The 22,547-nt window shown below is 47.5% G+C and overlaps 2 protein-coding genes across 3 annotated transcripts; one reads left to right on the top strand and one right to left on the bottom strand.

The window, feature by feature from the left end:
- Positions 1 to 180: 180 nt before the first annotated feature.
- Positions 181 to 14,927, bottom strand: DUSP3 (dual specificity phosphatase 3). Of its 2 annotated transcripts, XM_086357502.1 has the most exons (5): positions 14,858 to 14,927; positions 14,621 to 14,665; positions 13,435 to 13,576; positions 10,045 to 10,271; positions 181 to 3,883 (listed from the first exon to the last, which is right to left on the bottom strand). In XM_086357502.1, exons 1-5 carry the CDS (start codon positions 14,925 to 14,927, stop codon positions 3,678 to 3,680), a joined length of 690 nt encoding a protein of 229 aa, XP_086213628.1. In that variant the 3' UTR covers positions 181 to 3,677. The 2 variants fall into 2 exon arrangements, with proteins under 2 accessions (XP_086213628.1, XP_086213627.1); XM_086357501.1 differs by lacking the exons at positions 14,621 to 14,665; positions 14,858 to 14,927 and having other exon boundaries at positions 13,435 to 13,591.
- A 167-nt stretch (positions 14,928 to 15,094) lies between these two features.
- Positions 15,095 to 17,864, top strand: CFAP97D1 (CFAP97 domain containing 1). The gene is made up of 5 exons (XM_086357504.1): positions 15,095 to 15,246; positions 15,798 to 15,868; positions 16,127 to 16,245; positions 17,179 to 17,302; positions 17,808 to 17,864. Exons 1-5 carry the CDS (start codon positions 15,123 to 15,125, stop codon positions 17,862 to 17,864), a joined length of 495 nt encoding a protein of 164 aa, XP_086213630.1. The 5' UTR covers positions 15,095 to 15,122.
- The last annotated feature ends 4,683 nt before the right edge of the window (positions 17,865 to 22,547 follow it).

Genomic DNA, 22,547 nt, shown 5'->3' with positions numbered 1-22,547 from the left:
TTTCTGGTACTGGAGAGATGTTCAATAAATATTTACTACATGAATATAATTATCACAGAACCTATAACTAGATCAGGAGGGTGAATTTTTAAATGATGATCATTAGAAAAAGCAAACATAAAAGCTAAGCATGAAAGTATAAAAGAAAATCAACTATGATAAGAAGGACAAAAAAGACCATTTCTTCATAATATAAGACATTTATTTTGGTTACAGTTTTAGTGTTTTAACACTAATTTGTGATATGACAGACATTAAACTTATTTTTTTTAAAACCAGTTTAATACCTTTCCCTTTTCTGTCCAGAAAATTGATGCTTTCACAGTCAAATTACCCTAAAAGCTGACAGCAGGTAAGTTAAGCTTCCAACCAATCTATTCTCTCAACCGGAGATGGCCTCCCTTTCCAATCAGGATAAAATCTTGACTTGGAAGGACCATCGTTGTCAGCTCTTCAGTGATTCTTGATGCCGGTTTTATGACAGAAAATTTCCTACGAGAAAAGCTAACATCTTCATATTTTAAGATCAGTGCTTATTTCGATTAAAACATTAGCATCTTAACATTGTGACACAAAAGGCACCAACATTTGCCCAAGCATCCATCACCATGAGTGGAACACAGCGCCACCTGCTGGTCATCATATTGTTACACACCCTATAATTTCCAGGTGGCGGTCCAAGTCAATGGGGATTCTCCTAACAACGCAATGGTGTCAGAGCCAAAAGGGACCTTAGAGGTCTTCAAGTTTAGTCCCCTTGCTTGAAAGATGGTGATTTCTGCTCTCCAGCTAACCTGGAGTGGCAGGGAAACAGACAAGCCAGTGGAAGATGTACTGCTTCAGAACTGAGAAGAAAACCATTTGGTGCTCTCATTTGGTCTAGATGGGGCTCTCCCAGTCAAAGAAAGAGACCAGGTCAGAGGAGGGGATAGAGGCACCCTGAGTTCCTATTCCATCACTTTCCGGTGGCAGAGGGGGAAGCTGTCCAGATGAGCATGTGTTGGCTCTTACACAACAGAAGTTGATTTTGTTTTTACTCAAAGTAGGAGCCACATTTCGTGAAGGAAATATAGGGTTTCTGGGACTAAAGACTGAAGAAATCCCAAGTTATTAGCAGAAAAGTAGCCCCAAAGTGATGGCAGTAATTCTCCCCATGGCCTTTTCTCCAACATGTCCCCACACAAAGAGGCTTTTCAAGAGGTCCTGTCAGCAGACCTAAGTAGCTGAGGCTGTCTCGTGTGAGGACCACCGCCTGGGCATGCGAGAGGGACCCCAGCCCCAGCTCTCGAGCCTCTTCCGGAAGTGGAGCAGAAAGCTCTGACTTAGGGATGCTATGTGTTTCCGAGAAGAGCCACACATCCTAACCCAACTGGGGACCCACACTTCTTATTTTTCCTGTAGCAGGCCCCCCTCCCCTCCCCCGGCACTACGGCTTGACCTGTTGTCCTCTGGCTACAAAGCTAATTGGCCTCGTGCACAGGAGCTGGGTCAACAGCATGCACAGAGCACTGAGACCTTCCCGAGGGCTCATTTCTTGAGGAGGAGTGTAGTAGGAGAGGAAGAATTCAGCTTCAGAGAGCAGTCAACCTGAAGTTTCACCTCAGCTCTGCCTTTGAGCTGGGAAGCCCTGAGCACCCCACCCCTAATCACTCTGAACCCCAGTTCCTTTTCTTAAAGGTACCAATACATGAATGAGCCCAACACCAAGTTAATAAGGTTATTGTGAGGATCAAGTTAGATGAAGTGGAAGAGTTATCTGGCCTCTGTGAGGGACACAGTGGGGGAAAAGGCCGTTTCACTTGGGTGGGTCTATGGGGGCAGCCTGGTATCTGAAAAAGACAGATTCTAGTCTGTTCAGGGCTGCTACGGTCACAGAGCAAAGGGGACATCCAGGCTGGGCGGTGCTGCTTCTGTCAAGATAGAGATCATTACCCTGGGTGTTAAGCCCCAAGGCATACCTGCCTCTCCTCCACCTAGCTGGAAGCTTCTGGTCAATTCTCGAAAAGGCACATTTCCCACCTCCACATGGTCAGAACCACTGCCTGAATTGAAACTTAAAACTGAATTTTAAATATTCAACAAAAGTCCCTGATATTTCATTTCAGGTAAGACTCCTTTGCAAATCCTTGCAAGGGATCCTACCACCAAGTCAGGCTTCTGGGAGCTTGATAGACCCACCAGAACAATGCCTTGCATATATTTGGTGCTCAAGAAAAGAAAAAAAAAAAGTTTAATTCCACAAACTTTTATCAAACATCTATGTGCTAAGTGCCAGGGGGCAGAGCTGAGGACCACCTCTCTGCCATTAGGGAACCTGAAGACAACGGCACTGCGTTGCTTGCCCTGATGACAATTATGCCGAGTGCTAACAAGACTGTGTTCAAAACAAAACTCCTCTATTCTGACAAATGTGTACACACGTGTGAGTGTGAGTGTTCATGGCTTCCAACATCATCCTAAAAAGTCCTTGCAAAGGCTGTTTCTTTTTGTTTCTTTGCTCTACCATCAATAAAGGCGCCATTTGAACCTTCCGTCATGTTTCCTTTCTGCCTGGCTGAATCATTTTTGCTCCCAAGGCTCCAGAACCTTTTCTGGCAGCAGAGAGCTGTAAGAACTACCTGTGAGTGGGCAGGGTGTGAGCCTGGGCCGTTCAACCCCCCGTTTGTCCAGCCACTGGCTATGTTGCTCTCTCACGCACACGCGGCACACGTGCTATAATTGGCCAATTTCCTCCTCCTGTTCTTGGAATAGCAACTGAGACAAAAAGCAGTGAGCACGAGTGGCTTGGGCCCGCCAACACTATAATTCAGGACAAAACCCTTGTAATTCTCCAAATGGTGGGGTTTTTAAATAGGCTGGACTTCAACACCCTGTTTTCTAAAAAAGAAAAATAAAACCCTGCCTAAGGAACTACTCTTCTAACGGACCAAGGGACTGAGAGCCGAGTATCCCTAAAAGGCGGATTCTGAACTCAAGCCTTCTAAGGAGTCACATTTTTCAAACTATTGATCTAGGAGAGTCCTTCAAGAAGGGGGATGTGTCTGCCCACACAAGGGCCTCTTTGTTTCAGTATCGTTAATCCTAAGGAAATCGTCAAATGCAGTTACTTGATGAGCATTTCCACCCACGGATAACTGACCCCAGCCAGCTTCAGACCTCATGACGTGTCTCTGTGAGCAGGGCGTGGACGGCTGTGAGGATTCAGGGGAGACAGACACAGTGGCGGGAGAGGGGCCCACATTTGCATAGTTCCTTTACAGAGCCCCATTCAGGAAAGGGCTCAGGGGTGGGGGCTCGGAATAGGGGGCGGGGGAGGTCAGGAGGGCCCCCGTGAGCATCTCAGGCCTTGCACTTCCACAGACCTCTTGCCCTGGGTCGTCCAGGAGAAGCACACCTGTCACAGGCCTTCCCCCTCTGGGCCCCCACCTCAGGGTGAGGGCGTCATAAACTGCAGGTGCAGGACACGCCAGGGAGCAGGACGCCCTCCTCAGCAAACTTCTTTATATGCTCCCCAGGGTAAAAGCGGCCCAGGGCCGTGCTGGGACAGACGTGTGGGCAAGTGCCTGGTGATGCTGGGAGCAGGGTACACTGTGTTTCCTAAACATGGCAGCCTGTGACATCACAACCAGGGACCCCCACCCCCGTCTGACCTCTAGAGAAGAGGCAGTGGGGGCGCCCTAGAGTTTCAATTTTCCCTCCTTGACGAGTCTGTCATTGAGCTGGCAGAGCTGGGCCAGGAAACCGTCGTTGGGGCCGATCTCACGGTTCTGCCTGACGATGCTCAGGGCGGACTTGACATCCATTTTCTGACGCATCATGAGGTACGCGATGACGAGGGTCGGGGAGCGGCTGTAACCCTCACGGCAGTGGACCAGCACTCGGCCTGTGAGAGACGGGGACGTGATGAGCTGGGGCTGGCCCGCCACGCCTCAACTCCAGTCAAAACTCTTCCCAGGACATGCACATGCAACTTACACTGCCAGGCCATCCTGGGCCCACCAGAATGGCTAAGATGGCAAAGATAAATATAAAACACACAAAGCACTGTCAGGGATGGGGAGCATAGATAGGACTTTGATCTGTGGCTGGGGCAAGTGAAAAAGAAAAGTCATAGTTGCTCAGTCATATCTGACGCTTTGCTAGGACTTTGATCTGTGGCTGGGGCAAGTGAAAAAGAGTGACAGTTGCTCAGTCATGTCCAACTCTTTGTGACCCCATGGACTATTCAGTTCACGGAATTCTCCAGGCCAGAATACTGGAGTGGGTAGCCATTCCCTTCTCCAGGGGATCTTCCCAACCCAGGGATCGAACCCAGGTCTCCCACATTGCAGGCAGATTCTTTACCAGCTGAGCCACCAAGGAGGACCAAGAATACTGCAGCCTATCCCTTCTCCAACAGATCTTCTCGACCCAGGAATTGAACCAGGGTCTCCTGCATTGCAGGTGGATTCTTTACCAGCTGAGCTACTGTGGTTAGGGGAGGGGATGTACCAGCCCAAGAATATTGCAGTGGGTAGTCTATCCCTTCTCCAACAGATCTTCTCGACCCAGGAATTGAACCAGGGTCTCCTGCATTGCAGGTGGATTCTTTACCAGCTGAGCTACCATGTTTGGGGAGGGGATCATGGCTTCAGGAAACCATGTGGTGGGATCTACTCAAGCTGACCATGTGCATCCCCCAGGGCCTGGCAATTCCATCCCAGACCCACACCAGATAGGACTGCATACACATGTCTGCTAAAAGAATCCCACCAGGACATCATAGGCAGCACTAGTCACAACAGCCCCAAACTGGAAACTCCCAAAGGCTGGTCAACAGAAGAGTAGATAAATACTAAGTCTGAACAGTCTACAACTTCCCAGATACAAACTGGATGAAACACACAAACAGGATGTGTACGATCCCACAGAGTAGAAGTGACAGGGGAATTTACTGGTGGTCCAATGGTTAGGACACAGGGCTTCTACTACAGGGGGCACAGGTTCAATCCCTGGTTAGGGGACTAGATCACATATGGTGCGAGGTGTGGCCAAGACAAAACTGAAAAAAAAAAAAAGGCCAGCAAAACTGAGCTATGCGTTTAGAAGTTTGGATAGTGGTGTGGAGGTGGGAGATGAGACACTGGGAGGAACATGTGGGGCTTCTGGGGTGCTGGTCAGGTTTAGTTTCTTGATCTGGGGGCTGATAGTGAAGGACAGGGAAGTTTGGCATGCTGTCCATGGGGTCGCAAAGGGTCAGACACAACTTAGCAACCGAACAACAAAACATGGGTGGTGTGCAGTGCATTGATCTACACACTGCGATCTGGTACTAACCTACATGAATTTTCTATTTCAAGCAAAAGCAAAATATGAAAACCACCCAAATGTCCATCAACAGGTAAATGGATAAACAAACTATGGGACGTCCATCCAACAGAACACTACTCAGCATTACAAAGGCATTCCTGCCACGTGCAACAGGATGGAAGAAACAAAAGAATTATGCTGAGTGAAAGAGGCCAGACCGAAAAAGCATACATACTGTGCAACTCCATTTACACGAAACTCTACAAAATGTACACTAATGTCTAGTGATAGAAAGCAGATCAGTGGTTACTTGGGAGTGGAGGACAGAGAGGAGTGGAAGGGAGAGGTCACAAAGGGAGGTGAAGGAAATCCGTGGGGTGATGGATAAACTCACCATCTTGGGTGTAGTTATGGCTTCACAGATGTATACATATGTCAAAACTTACCAAACTCTGTGTAGTTTAGGGAACGTCAATTAATGCCTCAACAAAACCATTTCAAAATAAAAGGACCATGAATGTCAAACACAAACACAGAGAATCAAACAATGTATGCACGTGTTGTTCAGCTGTGTTCCACTCTTTGCGACCCCAAGGACTGCAGCCTGCCAGGCTCCTCTGTCCATGGAATTCCCCAGGCAAGAATAGTAGAGTGAGTTGCCATGCCCTCCTCCAGGGGATCTTCCTGAACCAGGGATCAAATGTAGGAGACCCAATGTACACTGCAGACAGCTTCTTTACGGTATGAGCCACCAGGGAAATTACTAGATCTGCCCCCTCCCCCTGACTTTGACATCATCTCCTCGTTCCCCTTCTCCCTGCAGTCCAGCCAGCCAGCCCCTTGGCCTGCGAAAAGTGAGAGTATTAGTTGCTCAGGCCTGTCTGACTCTTTGTGACCCCACGGACTGGAGCCTGCCTGCAACACCTCTTTTCACAGGTATTTGCTCCAGTGTCCTAGGAAGGTCTTTCCTGCCCACCTTCTAAAGAGCCACAGTCCCACTCTCTATACCCCGTTATCCCCTTGCTCCCTGCTTTAGTCATCCCCATTTCCTGGGGGCCACACATCTTTTTCACTTATGTCTACTGTCATCTTCCCCCAAAATGTAAGCTCCTCGAGGGCAGGGATGCCTGTCTGTTTTGCTCCCTGTTGTATCCCCAGCATTGGATGAAGGAAGGAATGGATGGTCAGGAGAGGCCAGAGCATCATCAACAAGGTTCCCCCAATCTTTTATTAAAGTGGGAAGGCCTCTTGAGCAAGAAGCCTTGGCTTCTCTTATCCCTACTCTCTCCTCACACAGAGTGCTCAGTTCAGGTCTTCATCATCTCTCACCTCTGCCCCTTCACCTCCAAACTGAGCTTTCCCTCCACCCTCACCCTCCACCAACCTACACAACAGCTGGAGGGATCTTTTTCCAATATAAATGGGACCTGTCACCATTAGTTGGGTAGGCTACCACCAAAGCGTTACTTACCAGGCTAACCGCCCGCGGCCCCGACACCTTCCCAGGCTATTTCTCACCTCTGTGCCTTCACTCATACTGTTCCTCCTACCTGGAACACCCTCTCCCTCCTCAACCTGGCAAACTCCTATTCATCCTTAAGACCCCAGCTCAACTATTTCCTTTGTCAGCATAAGGATGGAGAATCCCAATCCTTGAAGTCATGGGAATCTGGGTTTAAATTTTAACTTGCTGGTTGTGATGGTTAAATGTGTCAACTTGGCTTGTCTATGACACCCAATTGCTTGGTCAAACACTAGTCTACAAGAGATTTTGTAGATGTAATGAACACCTCCCATCAGTTGACTTTAAGTAAAAGAGATCACCCTTGATAAGGTGGGTGGACCTCATCCAATCGGCTAAAGATCTTAAGAGCAAAAAACTGAGGTTTCCTGGAGAAGAAAGAATTCTGTCTGCAAAGCCCTGCCTCAGTTTCCAGTCTGCCCGACAGATTTCAGATTTGCCAGCCCCATGATCACATGAGCCAATCCCCTAAAATAAATAATATATGTGTATTTTATTGGTTCTGTTTTCCTGGAGAACCTGGACCAATACCCTGGTTATCACCCTATGACCCACCTAAGAATACTGTGCCTCACTTTCCTCATCTGAGCTAATAATACCCATGGCCCAAGATGGCTGAAGATTCAGGGAAGAGATATATAAAAGCCTCAGACTAGCACCTGGCAGACATGAACATTCAATAAATAAATATAAGCCAACACTACGAGTCTTCTGCTGGCACGTGGTGCATCCTCTTCTGTAGCAGTCCAGCTCTGTGTTTCTGTTGGTCACACACAGACCAACCCTCCTCTGCCAGAGTGTGAGTTCCTTAAGGGCAAGGACTATAGGGTATTGATTCTGGATACCCTACAATTCCCAGCATACATTAAGTGTTCAATAAATATTTGCTGATCAGCTGAGTGAATGATTCCCCACCAACACCTCTGCATGGGCATTACTGTGAAGGAAACTTGCTGACCCAGAGTCAAACAGTCTGTTCTATTCCCATGACCCTAGCCCCAAAACATAACCTTATTTTTCCCAATGCTCTCAGGGTAGAAGTGGGGAGTTCTCCACTTCCCTGCCCAGTCACTCTCTGGCCAATGGACCCAAAGTATTCAGAGTAGGGCTTTCCCTGTTCCCATCCTGGCAATGGGACCCTCTGCAGAGCAGCTGCCTCATTATCTAGAACCTGGAACATACTCAGCATGCACAGAACTCATAGAGCCAATAAGCAAGGGGAGAGGTCAAAGTCCATCCTTACAGGCCTCGCCCATACACTACCTCCTCCAGGAAGTCTCCCTTGATCTTCCCAGCTGGAAATGACTGCTTCCTTCTCTGAGGGTCCCTGGCCAATTCCCCCACCCCAAAGTGATGGGCCCCCAGCTCCCTTGAGCCCTGCACAGTGTTGGAGGCCAGTGTATTTCTGTTGGCTCACTTGACCAATCAATCCTATAAGTATTTCCACTGGGCATTAGAACCCATGGAATTTTTTCCTGTCACTGGTTCAGTATTCCAGTGTACCTGCTACATGCCCAATCTATGTCAGGTGCTAGGGAGACAGGCAATGGACACAGTGGATTCAGACCGCGGGCAGGCTTCATGGATGAATGGACACTACGTCTAGGGCTCAAGCATGAGGCAGGGTCTGCCAGAGGATGGGTCAGGAAGATGCAGAGAGATCCCTCCAGACAAATGACCCAACCCACATGGGCTAAGGCAGGAGGTCACCCAGTTGCATGGAAAGAGGAAACTGTCAGGGAGCTCTAAGTTCCCTGAATGAATGACCAATGGATATACAGGAAGAGCAAAATCCATCCCCTTCACTGGGTCCCTCATTCTTGTCTACAGCGGAGCTCAGTATAGCTGGAGAGGAGGCATGTGATGTGTACGAGGCTGGGGAGGACCACAGAGGGCCTGATGATAAAGACTGCAGATATCCCAGGCAATCAAACCTCCCTCCTGGGCCCCAACTGTGTGATAACCAGCGGCTAGTAAATTGTCCGCTGGAAATCATTGCTGTGGGGAGGCTGCTGGGACAAGCAGCATCAGGGCAGCAGAGACAGGCTAGAATCAGGGGGACAGGGCTGATCATGCCTCAGTGGGAGTCGCTCCCCCTCGCCAGGTTTGGGTGAGGAAGAAGAAAGGGGCTGGAGGAAGCGGCAGGAAGGTAAAGGCAGTTGCTGACAGAATCAAGCTAAAAGCAGAAAGGGCAAGCGGCCCAGCCTGCTCAGCTGCTGTCTGCCCTCTGGCCTTCTAGGATTTCTCTCTGGCATGCCTCACCTGACAGCCAGCATTCCAGCAGTTCTGCTTCGGTCCTGCCTTATATTTTGGACCTGCAGGAAGCATTTAAAAACTGGGCCAAAGTTTCCTGACTCCCAGCCTAAGCCAATCGGGGCTGCCCCCCTCCCCTAGCCAGGTAATGCATGTGACCCAGCTCTCACCAGTGAGGTGAGGGGGACTCCACTGGGTGGTTTCTATGGGCTGTTTTATTGGTTCTTAAGAAAAGAGAAGGGGCATCCCTGGTGGCCCAGTGGCTAGGACTCTGTGCTCCCAAAGCACAGGGTTCAGGTTCCATCCCTGGTCAGGGAACAAGATCCCACATGTTGCAACTAAAGACCCCACATAGAAGACTGAAGATCCTACATGCTGCAACTATGACCCGGCGAAGACAAATAAGGTAGTAAATATTTTAAAAAAAAAGAAGAAGAACAGAGAGAAACATGAGGAAGAGATGGTGGCCTCATCCATCACTGCACTTTATCCTGTTGGGAGGTGGTAACCAGATCTACCACAGGCGTCTTCGGACCATCAGGGGAGTCCCCAACACTGAGGGTGGCAGAAGAGTCCTGAAGCCACCAGAGAGCTACTGCATCAACCAGCCCTGGAGCTGGTCACCTGGGGATTTCTTATCACAGAAAATAATAAATTTTCACTATTGCAGCTATCTGAATAGGGGAGCAGGGCTGGCAATCAACCCTCAGCCAAAGTCAATGCAAACACAAGGGTGCCGAGGCCTTGTGTCACGTGTGGTCACTTAACAGGCAGCCAGGTGAGCAGAGAGAGACCCAAAGCTCTCAGCCTTTCACACAAGAGCCAGAAAACATCAGGTTTTCCAAGAAAAGGCCTGTCATGTGCTTGTTTTCTAAAAAAATCAAGTTCAACCTGCCTCCCAGTAAAGCAACTCTACTCCAATAAAAATTGATTTTAAAAAAAGCTGCCTCCCACCGTTTCCTGGGTGGCAGGTCCCTTACCGTTCTTCTGAGCCAGAGCCTGGTCGATGAAGTCTGCCGCCTTTTCAAAGTAGGCGCTGAGGTTGAACTCCTGTGTGTCATTGGCCTTGATGCCCAGGTAGGTGATCCCGGAGTCCTTGTAGAAGTTGGCATTGGTGTTGACGTGCATGAAGGACCTGCCCTCAGCCGCATTCAGGACATGGGTGATGCCCAGCTTCTGCAGCTTGGGGATGTCTTGAGCGACAGACCTGGACAGGAAACAGCAGCAGGGGAGGATCAACTGACTACCTGGCAGCCCTCAGGGGAGGAAGATGGAGAAGACCCTAAGCCTCTTGGCTCAGAAAGGAACCTTCCGTGCTCTGGCCCCTGCTGGCTTCTCCAGCCTCAGCTTATGACCCTCTGCCCTCACTCCAGCCAGCTCCAACTACCTGCCGCAAATAGCCTGGGTGCTTTCATGCCCACACTATTCCCGCTACCTGGAATGTCCTTCTCCACCTTCTTCATAAAGGTGCACCCTCTCATATCTCACCTCCCTTGGCAGCATTTCCTGATCTCCCCTTCATCCAGCATCGTGCTCTCGATCCTGTGGGTGGTGATATCACCAAGAAGCTAAAAATGGAGCCAGACTCCAGACAGCCCTGTCACTTACTAAGCTTGAACAAGTCACTTAACCTTTCCATGCCTCAGTTTCCCTATCTGTAAAATGAGGATGATAACAGTATCTACTCCTGGGGCTGTTGTTAGTGTTAAATGAGCTGTTCTATAGACAGAGCCTGACACCGTGATCAGGGCCACTATCCTAATGCTTGATTGTGCTTATTTGTTTAGATGTCCAGGCTATGAGCTCCTTGATGGAGGAACCATGTCTGCTTCATGTCCGTATGCCCTGCATGTGCTCTAGTACCTGGCACACACAGTAGGTACTGAAGGAGTATGTGGTGAATCAGTGAAGAATGAAATCAGCACAGCCCAGCAGCCTTCTTCCTTGGATTATAGAGTGCAGCAGCCCCCTTCCATCCTCTAGAGGGATCCTTCCTGCCATAGTCCACTAGCCACGTCTCTGAAGCTATCCTGGGTGAGTAAGCACTTGGGGAGCCAGTAGAGGTTACAAAACATTCGATCTGAATAGTCAAAGGGCTGCTTTATTTCATCTCACAACAACGTCCCAATTCAAATAGCAGTTTACACTTTACACAAGGCCTTCTCCTGCGTGATCTTGTTTGCCTGTCACATCAGCCCTGGGAGGAAGGAAGGACAGAGCTTCAACTCTGGCCCGACAGGACAGACGAAGGACATGCATATGCTCTCAAGGGCTGCTGCATGGCAGGGCTGGGAGGAGGCCTCTTTTCTCCCGACACAAGGCCTGCTCTATCTTCCCCCTCACTCTGCTTCTCATGCCCACATCAACCACAAATCTCACGAGGCAGAAAACGGGGCTCCTCCAGGTTTCACTCTGCCCTGTGAGCCCTGATCAGGGGCCCTGATTTTGTTAAAGCACTTCTGACTGCAAGGGGTAGGGGAGAAATAGGTACTCAAGTCAATCTTCCCTGTGGAGCACTCCCCATGCCCCTGTCTGTGTCAAGGTCAGATTTGCTTAAAGGCAAGGGACGTGTTTTCTACAGTGGCCATTGGCACGTGCCACCCTTGACTACCACCAGATGTTCACATCTTTGGTTTCCACCTTGGAAGTAGTGACAGCTGACTGAGCCAAACTGCCCAAGACAGCAGGGTTTCCAAGAGTGCCAAGGCCCCTTGCTGCCTGGGTGGATGGAAAGGGGTTTGTTCTCAGAACTCGGCAATTACTGAGGACTCTGGATGAGACTCTGGTACCCTTCGTTAGCTATCAGGACACTGCACACAACTGTAAAGTTGCTCATTAAAAAGGATCTAAAATAACTAACTTTGAAGAGTCACTGCCATTCACCTTCCTTCTCAAATACTAAGTCAACATTCAACAACTTTACCATCACTACTGTGAATGATGGCTTGTCTGGTGGCTCAGACGGTAAAGAATCTGCTTGCAGTGAGGGAGACCCAGGTTTGATCCCGGGGTTGGGAAGATCCCCTGGGGAAGGGCATGGCTACCGACTCCAGCATTCTCACCTGTGAAATGACACAGACAGAGGAGGCTGGCGGGCTGCAGTCCATAGGTGCACTGAGTCGGACACGACTGAGCAATTAACACACACACTGTGAATGACCTTTGTTCAGTGCCTGACACCAGTGATGCTCCATATGGTGAATGAGTGATAGATGGACGAGGTTGGCCCCCATGAAGCTGGGACCTGACTTCTAGACCCCCTAGTGCTGTGATGACCCCCATTTTTGCAGCAGTCCTTGGCAAAGTAAGCATCAGGTCCTAGTCCAAGACCTGGGATACAGACATGAACAAGATATTGACCCTAACCTCACAAGCCCTCACCTGCTCTGGGCCACCATTTATTCCTGTGAAAAAGGAGAAAACCGGGTTAGACTTGCGGTCTCTGGGCCCACGGAGGTTAGGGCCTCAGGGTCTCATGAAAATCCAACCCAACCTCCTGTGCCCTCCGGAGGCTACACAGGCATGGGAATCTAGTTTTTACTTTTGGCTGAGATTTCAACACCTCTCAGAATGGCTATCACTAGTTCTCTCCTGCTACTGAGAAATTCTTACTAGTAGTTTGACTATGAGAAAATGAGAAAATCGATTTGGTAAGAACTCCTAAGTGTTAAATAATAAATGCATTTCCTGGTGGCGAAAAGGTCGGCAGCCTTTGCTAAGTGATGGCCCAGGTCCTCAGGGGGTTTATCATTGGGTCGTTCTAGAATTCTAGATAAATCAAACCCTAAGTGGAAGGTAGGGGGAGGAGCGAGGAAACCTGTCCCCAGATCTCTGAACCCCCAAGTTTGGGAAATGTCAATTCTCCGATCTAAGCCTGCCTCGCCGGGAAAATTCCACGCCCGAATTGTGACGTCAGCCCGTTGCCATGGCAGCGAAGACAGACATTCCGCGGTGACCTCACTGCAGAACCAGGCAGCTGTCACATGACGCGCGGGCCGGAGACCGGTCGGGCGACAGAGGGCCACCTGTTAAGTGAACCTGGTCGCCCCGACACCGCCCAAGGCCGAGCACCTAGAGGGTGGAGGCCCCGGGCCGGACACCGGCTGCCCGAGCGGCCCCGGGTCTCCACCACCCAGGGAAGGGAAGGACAGAGCGGGGGCGGGGCGGGGTCCAGCCCCTCCGCCCCATGCACGAAGGGTGGGCGGTGACTCCAGCCCCCGCCCAGCCCCGGCCCCGGCTTCCGGAGGAGCGACCCCGCCCCGGCTCCCCCCACCCGCTCCCGCCGACGCCCCCACCCCAGCCCTCGGGTGGGCGGGGCGCCCCGGGGAGGGGTCGGAGGGGCGTCTCGGGGCCCGGGAGAGGCGACTCACGCGTTGCCCACGTAGATCCTGGGGGTGACCTCGTTGCAGGGCTGGCTCGGGAGGCTGTAGCAGCCGCTGCCATCCGAGAGCAGGTCGTTGAGATCCTGCACGGAGAGCTCGAACGGGCCCGACATGGCGGCGGCAGGGCCCTGCACGCCCGGGCAGCCGCGAGCGAGGGGAGAGCGGCCGGGTCAGCTGGGCGGGGGCTCCGGAGCCGGGACCCGCCCCGTCCCGCCCTGGAGGCGGGCCCGCAAGGCGCGGGAAGCGGCGAAGCGCGGGCGCCCAGGCGCGCTCAGCTCCGGCAAGTACGCGCGCCGCTTGGTGCCCGGGGGACGCGGGGAAAGACTTCGGGGCCTGAGTCCGGGGCGGAAATGCTGCCACCCTGGAGTTTCGGAGTCCTCTTCCCGCCCCCCGCTGAAGCATGGACGTGCAGTAACTACACTGGACTAAATGCAGGGCGTAATAAAAGTTTTTCTTGACCGGGGGTACACCCAAGTGTCGCTTAATTTTCTCAGGATTACAGGGACACCCGGGTTCCGATTGTGAGCTCTGACTGCCTGTTGCGGACCAGCAGCGTTGGCTTCACCCGGGAGCTGGTCAGAAATGTAAAATCTCCCCCGCCCCCCCACCCCGCCCAGCTCAGACCTGCTAAATGAGGATGTGCATTTTACAAGCCCTTCTGGGGATCCCTACGAAGGTTAAAGGCTGAGAAGCCCAGCTCTAGGGCTCATTTCTTCCAGCCTTCAGTGAGAGTCGGCATCCTGCCTAAAGCTTGGGCTCTATGCAAGCAAGCATGGCATTCTGGTCCTGGGCAGTGACTTAACCTCTCTGAGCCTGTTTGTTGAAAAAAAATGGGGGTAATAAAAGCACCTAACTCCTAGGGCCTTTTGAAAGATTCAATATAACATTCCAGGAAAGCGCCCAGCTTTACATAGTGAGCACTAGGTAGGGGTTCTCCCTCTCCATCAGCAAACGTGTAGCGCACCCACTAGGCGCTACACCTCCTAGAGCAGCTGCCAGCCCACTACAAGCCACATGATGTCAGCAACTCATCATTTACTGAGGTCCGGTTACCAGCAAATGACCATTCTCCTCCACTGGCATGAAATGGCAGATCTCCCCACCCTCCAAAGAGCAACTGTGGTGCTGGGAATTCAGGAAACCCACATCCCGAGCCCAGTTCTGCCACTAATTTTCTCTAGAGCAGTTTGGTTGTTGCTCTGGACTTCAGTTTCCTCACCTGCAAAATGACATTGAATCAAATTATCATTAAGGGTCTTGTATTGATATCTCCAACAGCTGTAGTCTCACACCTTCAGGGAAACCATTGCAGTGGAGACTAAACTTACAGCCCAAGGTGTATAACCAAGGCTGGTTTTCTCCAACCTCCCACCCCCACCCCATGCCTTCCCACCCCTTCCAGACAACACACTTTTTCCTGCTGCCCTTGGTGGCACCTGCATTCCAGATAGGTGGGAAATCTTCTGAGCCTCAGTCCTCATCTTGACTGGGACATAGGTTAACTTTCAAAAGAGAAGCCCAGGGACAACCAGGCATGCTCCACTGCTCCTCTTTCTTCCCCGGGGACCTGTCCCTGATGTCATAACTGAGTAACTATGACAACCCATCATGGACAGCTAAGTACCTCACAGAGGAGCCTGGGTGCCTCATTTCAGAAGTGAGACTAGGAAGAGAAGATGAACAATTCCCTGGATTATCTGGCCTACCCTGTAATTGTCTCTAATCATAGACAGAGCACATCCTTCAGGAAGAAGCTGGACTTTGGCCACTATGCATTTCATAAGAATAGAATACAAATAGGTATGTGGGGCAATTTAAACTGGACACTATGACTAGAATTCTGAAAGGGCTCACCTTAAGAGATATTGATGGTAAACCAGAGCAGTACACAGCTTTGCAATGATATGGCCTTATCTGCTGAGTCTGGTCAAGAGGGTATTAGCATCAGTGACAAAATTTATCTTCCACCAGGGAGTTCCTTTGATGGAAACACTCATTTAAGCTCTTTAAAGCCAAAAAGCTAGACAGAGGATGAGACTGCAGCATCCAGTAGCCAGGCTAGTCATATTGGGAAAGGGTGGGAGAAAGGCTCTTTCATTAGCTTCAAGGAACATTTATGTCTGTAAATTTTATTTTTCTCAGCCCTCATCATGCTTTCATGTCTGCTCAAAACTCTTCAAATGATGTCAGTTTGGGAAAGTCAACTAAACCAGAATCCCTGAACTGAATTGGTTCAGAATTCAAACTTGCAATGTTTTAATCAGTGTCATTGTGTAGAATGTGAGCAGAGTCTCTAAGGCTACTAAGAGGATACCTGTGACATAACATTGCTCTCCTTCCTTCCTCTCCAGTGAAGCCTACTGTTGATACCAAACCTCCAGCAGCGCACACACATCACATCTTAAAATTGAGCAAACTGCAGGTATTTGTTCTTGCCATCTGCAAATGTACCTTATCTATGTCCCAAAGAGGTCCAGTTTCCCAGAGCCTTCTAAATACCCACCACTTCCTCCTCCTCTCCATACACCACCCCTGGATTCCTCAGCCCTGCTCCCAGTCTCCACTGTAGCCCCCAGTTTGCCCCTTTCCCATAATCCCACAGGAGGGGGATGCTCACCATTGTGAGAGGGAGCATCATGTAGTGATGATGTCACCATGGTGGGGTGGGGTTTCTCACCAGGGTGAACAAAAGAGAATCGACAAAATTGAATACGAAAACAAGCAACTGTGTCAAAAAATCGCCAATGCCCACCGAGGCCCCGCCAAGGTGGATTGCTGGAACGAATATTTTTCCAAGAGGTAGTATTATTTCTCTTCATTTTCTGAAAATCAAAACTGACTTCCCCCTTGCTGGGCTTTAGTACTAGAGGCACACTTAAGGAAAGTTATCCTGAGGGATAACCAAAGAGACCATGTTAAGGAGAAAGAAAACCACCCCAAACAAGAACCTTTCTCTAACGTTAAAGAGCTAACTTTTGTTCCCTAAGAGACTCTTTGGAGTCCTATTTAGAGTTCGTCACAGAAAAGCACTTTTGTAAAATGGTGATGATAACTGGGATTTTAATATAGCATTCTTAAAATTGTTTCTGCAAATATTTGCTGAGCAACTACTATGTGCTGAGCACCAGAAATACAGAGGTGAAATGAGATGTATATTTCCTAACCTCAAAACACAAGGTCAGAAAGGGGACATTTATGCAAATAATTATGCAGTCTGATCAGGGCTACAAAAGGAATGTATGCGAGGAAAATGAGTGTTTTCTGTGTGTCAGTGTGTAGGGGAGAGTGTCAAGATGTCTTTCCTGATCCTTGTGTATTTAAAACTGGGTTGAAAGCTGAGGGGAGTAAGGTGAACCAAAACTATTACCAGCTATTTATGATTTCTGGGTAGACAAGACCTTCATCACCTAAACCAGAGAGTCTTAATCCTGGTTTCATATAATAATGCCTGGGGAGCTATTGCAAAATGCTAATCCCCAAGCTCCATCCCAGACCAATAAACTAGAATCTTCTAGTAGGCTGCAGGGCTGAGAACCACTGGCCTTAACCTAAAAAAGCTTTGCATGTTTCCCAGAACGCGGTCTGGTTCAATAGGTTCTCAGGGCTCCGTGGAACAGCAGGCTCCCTGCACTCAGGCAGCCTGAATTTCTGACATCATAACTTCATCTTCCCCACTCCAATCTGGAAGGAGAATTTTATTCTTCACCTATTTTAGGATTTTTTTTTTTCCAGCTTAAACAGAGAAACAAGGAACCGGGAGCTAGTGAGAATCACTGTGGAAAACCAGGGCATTCTGAAGAGGCTTGGTGATCGCAAACCACACTATGACCGCAAGTCGTCGGAGTTAGATTGGCAGGCACGTGGGTACTCTGTGATAGCTTTATTCACTCACAGAATCTGGCTGTGTTCAGAGGAGTCAGTCTCAGGAGAGGACAAAATTGTTGGAGGACAAAATCATGAGGAATGTAACAATCTGTAAAAGAAAAACTGCCCAGAGCCTACAAAGCTAACAACAGGAGCAAACCCTTCACCAGCTAAGGACATCCCCTTGATAGCAAAGCCATTATGTGACAGCTTCAGAAAATATCTGGTAACATCTTCCCTCATCCCTTAATTCATTTAGATTGAATGAGCAAGCAAAGAAGATGAAGGGTATACAATTCAGTATGTGGTTGATTTGTTTCATGTAGGGACAATCCTGCAAGAGGCGGGGAAAAGCCATCTGCAGTGTTTTTATAAACTTCCACTCTCTGGCTTTGGTCTGTAAGCCTTTTCTAAGACCCATAGGATTTAGAACTTCAACTTTCACACCAGCACCTGGGCACTGACATAAATCTTTCTGATTTTTTTTTTCCTTCAAGAATTCAAGACGCTATATCAGAAATACAACCAGATATCTTCTCTCCCGAGATAAATAGGTATGTCTCTACATGGCTGCTTTTTATCAGAGAACATGGTGATCACAATTGATGGCAAAGCCCTAAAACCCATGTAGATGGAGAACGAGGGGCCCAACCAAGGGGTGAATTTTGCTCTTCTGTAATATTGATTGGCCATCCATTCGGGGACTAGAGTTCCGTTTTTGTTTCCTCTCTCCATATAAGTAGGAAATGACTGCCTTTTGTCACCAGCTTTGAGGCTTTATGTGAGTCTGAGGGGAAGTGATTTGTTTTAGTAAGACATAAACAGGAGGTCTCGTGGCTTTAATGTTATGTTGAAGTTATATTATGGGTCTCTGTCACTGTTCAAAAGTACTATTGTGTTGGCATTTTGTATTATTTCATATTATTAGTAATGACTAAGTTCCCCTGCCCTGCTGCTGCCCCTATGGAGAAGGATAAATGGACACGTGGGCTTTTCAAAGAATAATTCTGTATAATTGATGGCTCTCCATTTCTCTCCCTCTCCTCTCCTTGAATGCAAGGTTACTCACCATGGATAAGACAAGAGAAGGCCCTAGGATTTCTTAGCTGCTTAGGATTTCAAGGCACTCCTAAGTGGCTGAATGCTCAATCTTAGGATGCTACAATAAAGCTTGGAACATAAAATGAGTAAGTTACATGTAAAATACCCAAAGGCATTAAGTTCCATCCCCAAATGGAGACAGAATGGGACAGGCAGAAGGAAAGATCCAACAAGCACTTTTATTGGGGGCTATGAAAAGTCTTAATGAGAGAGAGAAAGTGACAGCTTTTTAAAGCATACACCATTAGCACCACCCCAAGCAGGAAGAATAGGTTGGGTGAGATAATTCAACCACAAGATCAGCTCTGTGGAAATGGAAAACAAAAAGCACATGAGGAAATTAAAGTTCAGACAACACAGAGGAAAAACACCATTAGCTTCTCTGTGAATACCCAGGATTGGAAAAGAATGCTTCAGTGAGATTTTCATGGACTCTGTTCATTTGTAGGGAGAAGCAAGATTGAAAATGTCAAAAATATCTCAAAACACATGACAAGACAATGTTGCATGGCTTCTGGGATTGGTCATGCTGGTTTTGAGCCTTTTTAAATGGTTTATTTGGAAGGAGAGGAGATCTTATATGTTCTTATCAGAAATAAATGTTTTATTTTAAAAAGATTTACAGGAAGTTACAAATAAATGTATGGTGAGGCCTCCTGCACCCTTCTCACCCAGCTTCCCCCAATGTTAACATCTTATCTAAATACAGTATGGTGTCTCTCCAGGAAAGTTGACATTGGTACAATCTATAGCACATACACAAATTTCACCACTTACATATGCACTCATTTGTTATGTGTGTGTATAACTCCATGCTGTTTTTATCATAAGTGTGGTTTTGTATTAATACAAACACTTTCAAGACAGTTAACTGTACCATTATGGAAAATACCTTACCACCGTTTTTGGCCACAGCCAGCCTCTGCCTCCCAGCCCTAAACCCCGGCAATTACTAATCTGTTTTCCATTTCTATAATTATGCTGTTTCATGAGTGTTACATAAATGGAGTCATGCAGTATGTAATCATTCTTTTCAGATTGTTTTTTCCACTCCATATAATTTCCTTGAGGTTCATCCAGGTTGCATGTGTTGATAGATCGTTCCTTTTTATTGCTGAGTGGTATTCCATGGGATGAACGTACCACAGTTTATTTAACCATTTACCCATTGCAGGATATTTGGGTAATTTCTGGTTTTTTGACCATTATGAATAAAGCTGCTATCCACTATTATGCACAAGTTTCTGCATGAAAATAAGTTTGATTTCCCTGGGATAAATGCCCAAGAGTGTACTTATGGGATTATGTGATAAGTCCATTTTAAGAGAAATTACAAAACCATTTTCAGAGTGGTTATACCATTTATATTCCCACCAGCAATGAGTAAGCCAGCTTTTTCATATCCTCATCAGCATTTGATGTTATCGCCATTTTTAGTTTTGGGCATTATAACATGTGCAGTAACATCTCATGTGGTTTTAACTTGCATTTTTCTAATAATTAATGAGGTTGAACATCTTTCATATGTTTATTTGCTCTCTGCATATGCTCTTTGGTGAAATATTGGTACATTTGCCATTTTCTAATTGGATTACTCTCTTTAATATTGAATTTTGAGATTTCTTTACACATTCTACACCCAAGTCCTTGGTGTTGGACATGTGATCTGCAAAATATTTTCACTGTAATTTGTCTTTTCATCTTTCACAGTGTAAAGCATTTAAGTTTCGCTGTCATTCAGTTCATCAATGATGAGCTTGTTCTGTATCTTGGCTCTGTCATGCCCATCTCCTGGCTGTGATACTGTGTGTAGTTTTGCCAAGGGCTACCACCTGGGGAAACTGAGTAAATGGTACACAGGATCTCTCTGTATTCTTTCTTTCACACATGTCAATGTATAATTACCTCAAAATAAAAAGTTTAAAGAAAAAAATCAGTGTGTGCACATACAAATTCAATTTTAAACGGATTCCAGTCCATCTCATTTTGAGGAGCCATTCTTCTAGACATCCTGGTGAGAAGCCTGGCAGTCATCCTTTCCTCCCTCTCTTTCATCCTTTCCGCTCCCCTGCCTATTTTAAATCTACCCATCCTCTCAGTCTTTGTATGTACTACTGCCCGTTTAGGCATTTGTGATTTACAACTGGTATTATTAATGGGAAAATATGCCCAGATCACTTTCTAGCTTCACACCTTCAATGATTTGCCATTCTTTCCAGAATAAGCCACACGTTTCAATGTGGCATACACAATATGGGCCCCTCACGAGCTTGTTCCTTCTGTCTCAGAACCCTCTATCAACAGAAATTTTTATTTCAAGCAATGTAAATTGACATCTTATTTTAGTGAAAAAAAAATGTATAATTTATTGAATGAAATAGCTAACAGTATTTGCCAGAAAACTGCAGGACTGAGCTTCAAGCGGCACATTCAAGGAACAATGCCCCAGGTCTTGGTGTAGAATTGGTCTGTGGTGCTGTAGCTCACACAGTTGCCCCTGTTCTACCTGGAATGGAACTGGATCTTCCTGACCTGCTAAGTTCTCATTGATCTGAAGTCTTTGTGTCACTAGCTCTAAACTCCAAGTCAGTGAAGGTGTATCTAATTGATGTAACTTAGATCATATGTACCCATTCCTTATCTGCAAGGGAGATTGGAAGGGTATTTGCATTTTTCCAATTCTGAACATGGGTTCTGCTTCTCATTCTCACCAGAATAGGGAATTTCCCCCTAGTTACAATAAGGTTCAGATACCAGAATTCCACAAAAATGACAAATGCCTGCACCCTTCAGTTCAGTTCAGTCGCTCAGTTGTGTCCAACTCTTTGCGACCCCATGAACCGCAGCACGCCAGGCCTCCCTGTCCGTCACCAACTCCCAGAGTTCACCCAAACCCATGTCTGTCGAGTCGGTGATACCATCCAACCATCTCATCCTCTGTCGTCCCCTTCTCCTCCTGCCCTCAATCCTTCCCAGCATTGGGGTCTTTCAAATGAGTCAGCTCTTCGCATCAGGTGGCCAAAGTATTGAAGTTTCAGCTTCAACATCAGTCCTTCCAATGAACACCCAGGACCAACCTCCTTTATGATGGACTGGTTGGACCTCCTTGCAGTCCAAGGGACTCTCAAGAGTCTTCTCCAACACCACAGTTCAAAAGCATCAATTATTTGGCACTCAGCTTTCTTTATAGTCCAACTCTCACATCCATACATGACCACTGGAAAAACCACAGCCTTGACAAGACTGTTGGCAAAGTAATGTCTCTGCTTTTGAATATGCTATCTAGGTTGGTCATAACTTTCCTTCCAAGGAGTAAGCGTCTTTTAATTTCATGGCTGCAATCACCATCTGCAGTGATTTTGGAGCCCAGAAAAACTGTTTCCCCATCTATTTTCCATGAAGTGATGGGACTGGATGCCATGATTAGCCTGCAACCTTACGTCTCATCATTCCTTGCCTTTTTCAGCTAATAGAAGACATGTTTTCTTCTCATTCCATTCATCTGTTTTCCCCTCTAGCCAGAAAATCCATAGTTCTATGTCTTTATCTGGATAACACCTATACATTATTTATACAAGAGAGTGGTCCATTCTCCAGGAAGTTTCCATGAACTTTTAAGGTTATATCAGGTATTCTTTCAAATGATTTGGAGATTTTCCTATTGTCTTTCTGTGACTGAATTTGAGTCCATTATGGTCAGAGGACATACCCTAGATTTCCAATTCTCTTAAATTTGTAAATATGGCCTACCTAGGTAAATATTTCACGGGCATTTGAAAAGACTGTATATTGTGCTGCCATTGAGGGGATTGTTTTATAAATGTCAATTAGATCCTCTTAGTTGATGGTGTTCAGTTCTTTTATGCCCTAGATAACTTTCTGTTCTAATCCTATCAGTTGCTGAGAGTAGAGTGTTGAATCCCCCAATTATATCCGTAGAGTTGTCTATTTCTTCTTTTAGCTCTGTCATTTTTTTTCCTTCTTTTTGGCTGCACTGGGTCTTCACTGCGGTGCATGTGGGCTTTTTTTGTTGTGGTGTGCAAGGGTTTTTCTTGTTTAGGTGTGCGGGTTTCTCTTGCCGCAGTATGTGGGCTAAGTTGCCCCACAACATGTGGGATCTTAGTTCTGTGACCAGG

This window comes from Bos grunniens, chromosome 19 (genome assembly GCF_055505025.1).
Source record: "Bos grunniens cultivar Pamir isolate PY7600 chromosome 19, Bosgru_T2T1.0, whole genome shotgun sequence".
Taxonomy (NCBI): domain Eukaryota; kingdom Metazoa; phylum Chordata; class Mammalia; order Artiodactyla; family Bovidae; genus Bos; species Bos grunniens.
This window is presented reverse-complemented; position numbering and strand designations above follow the sequence as displayed.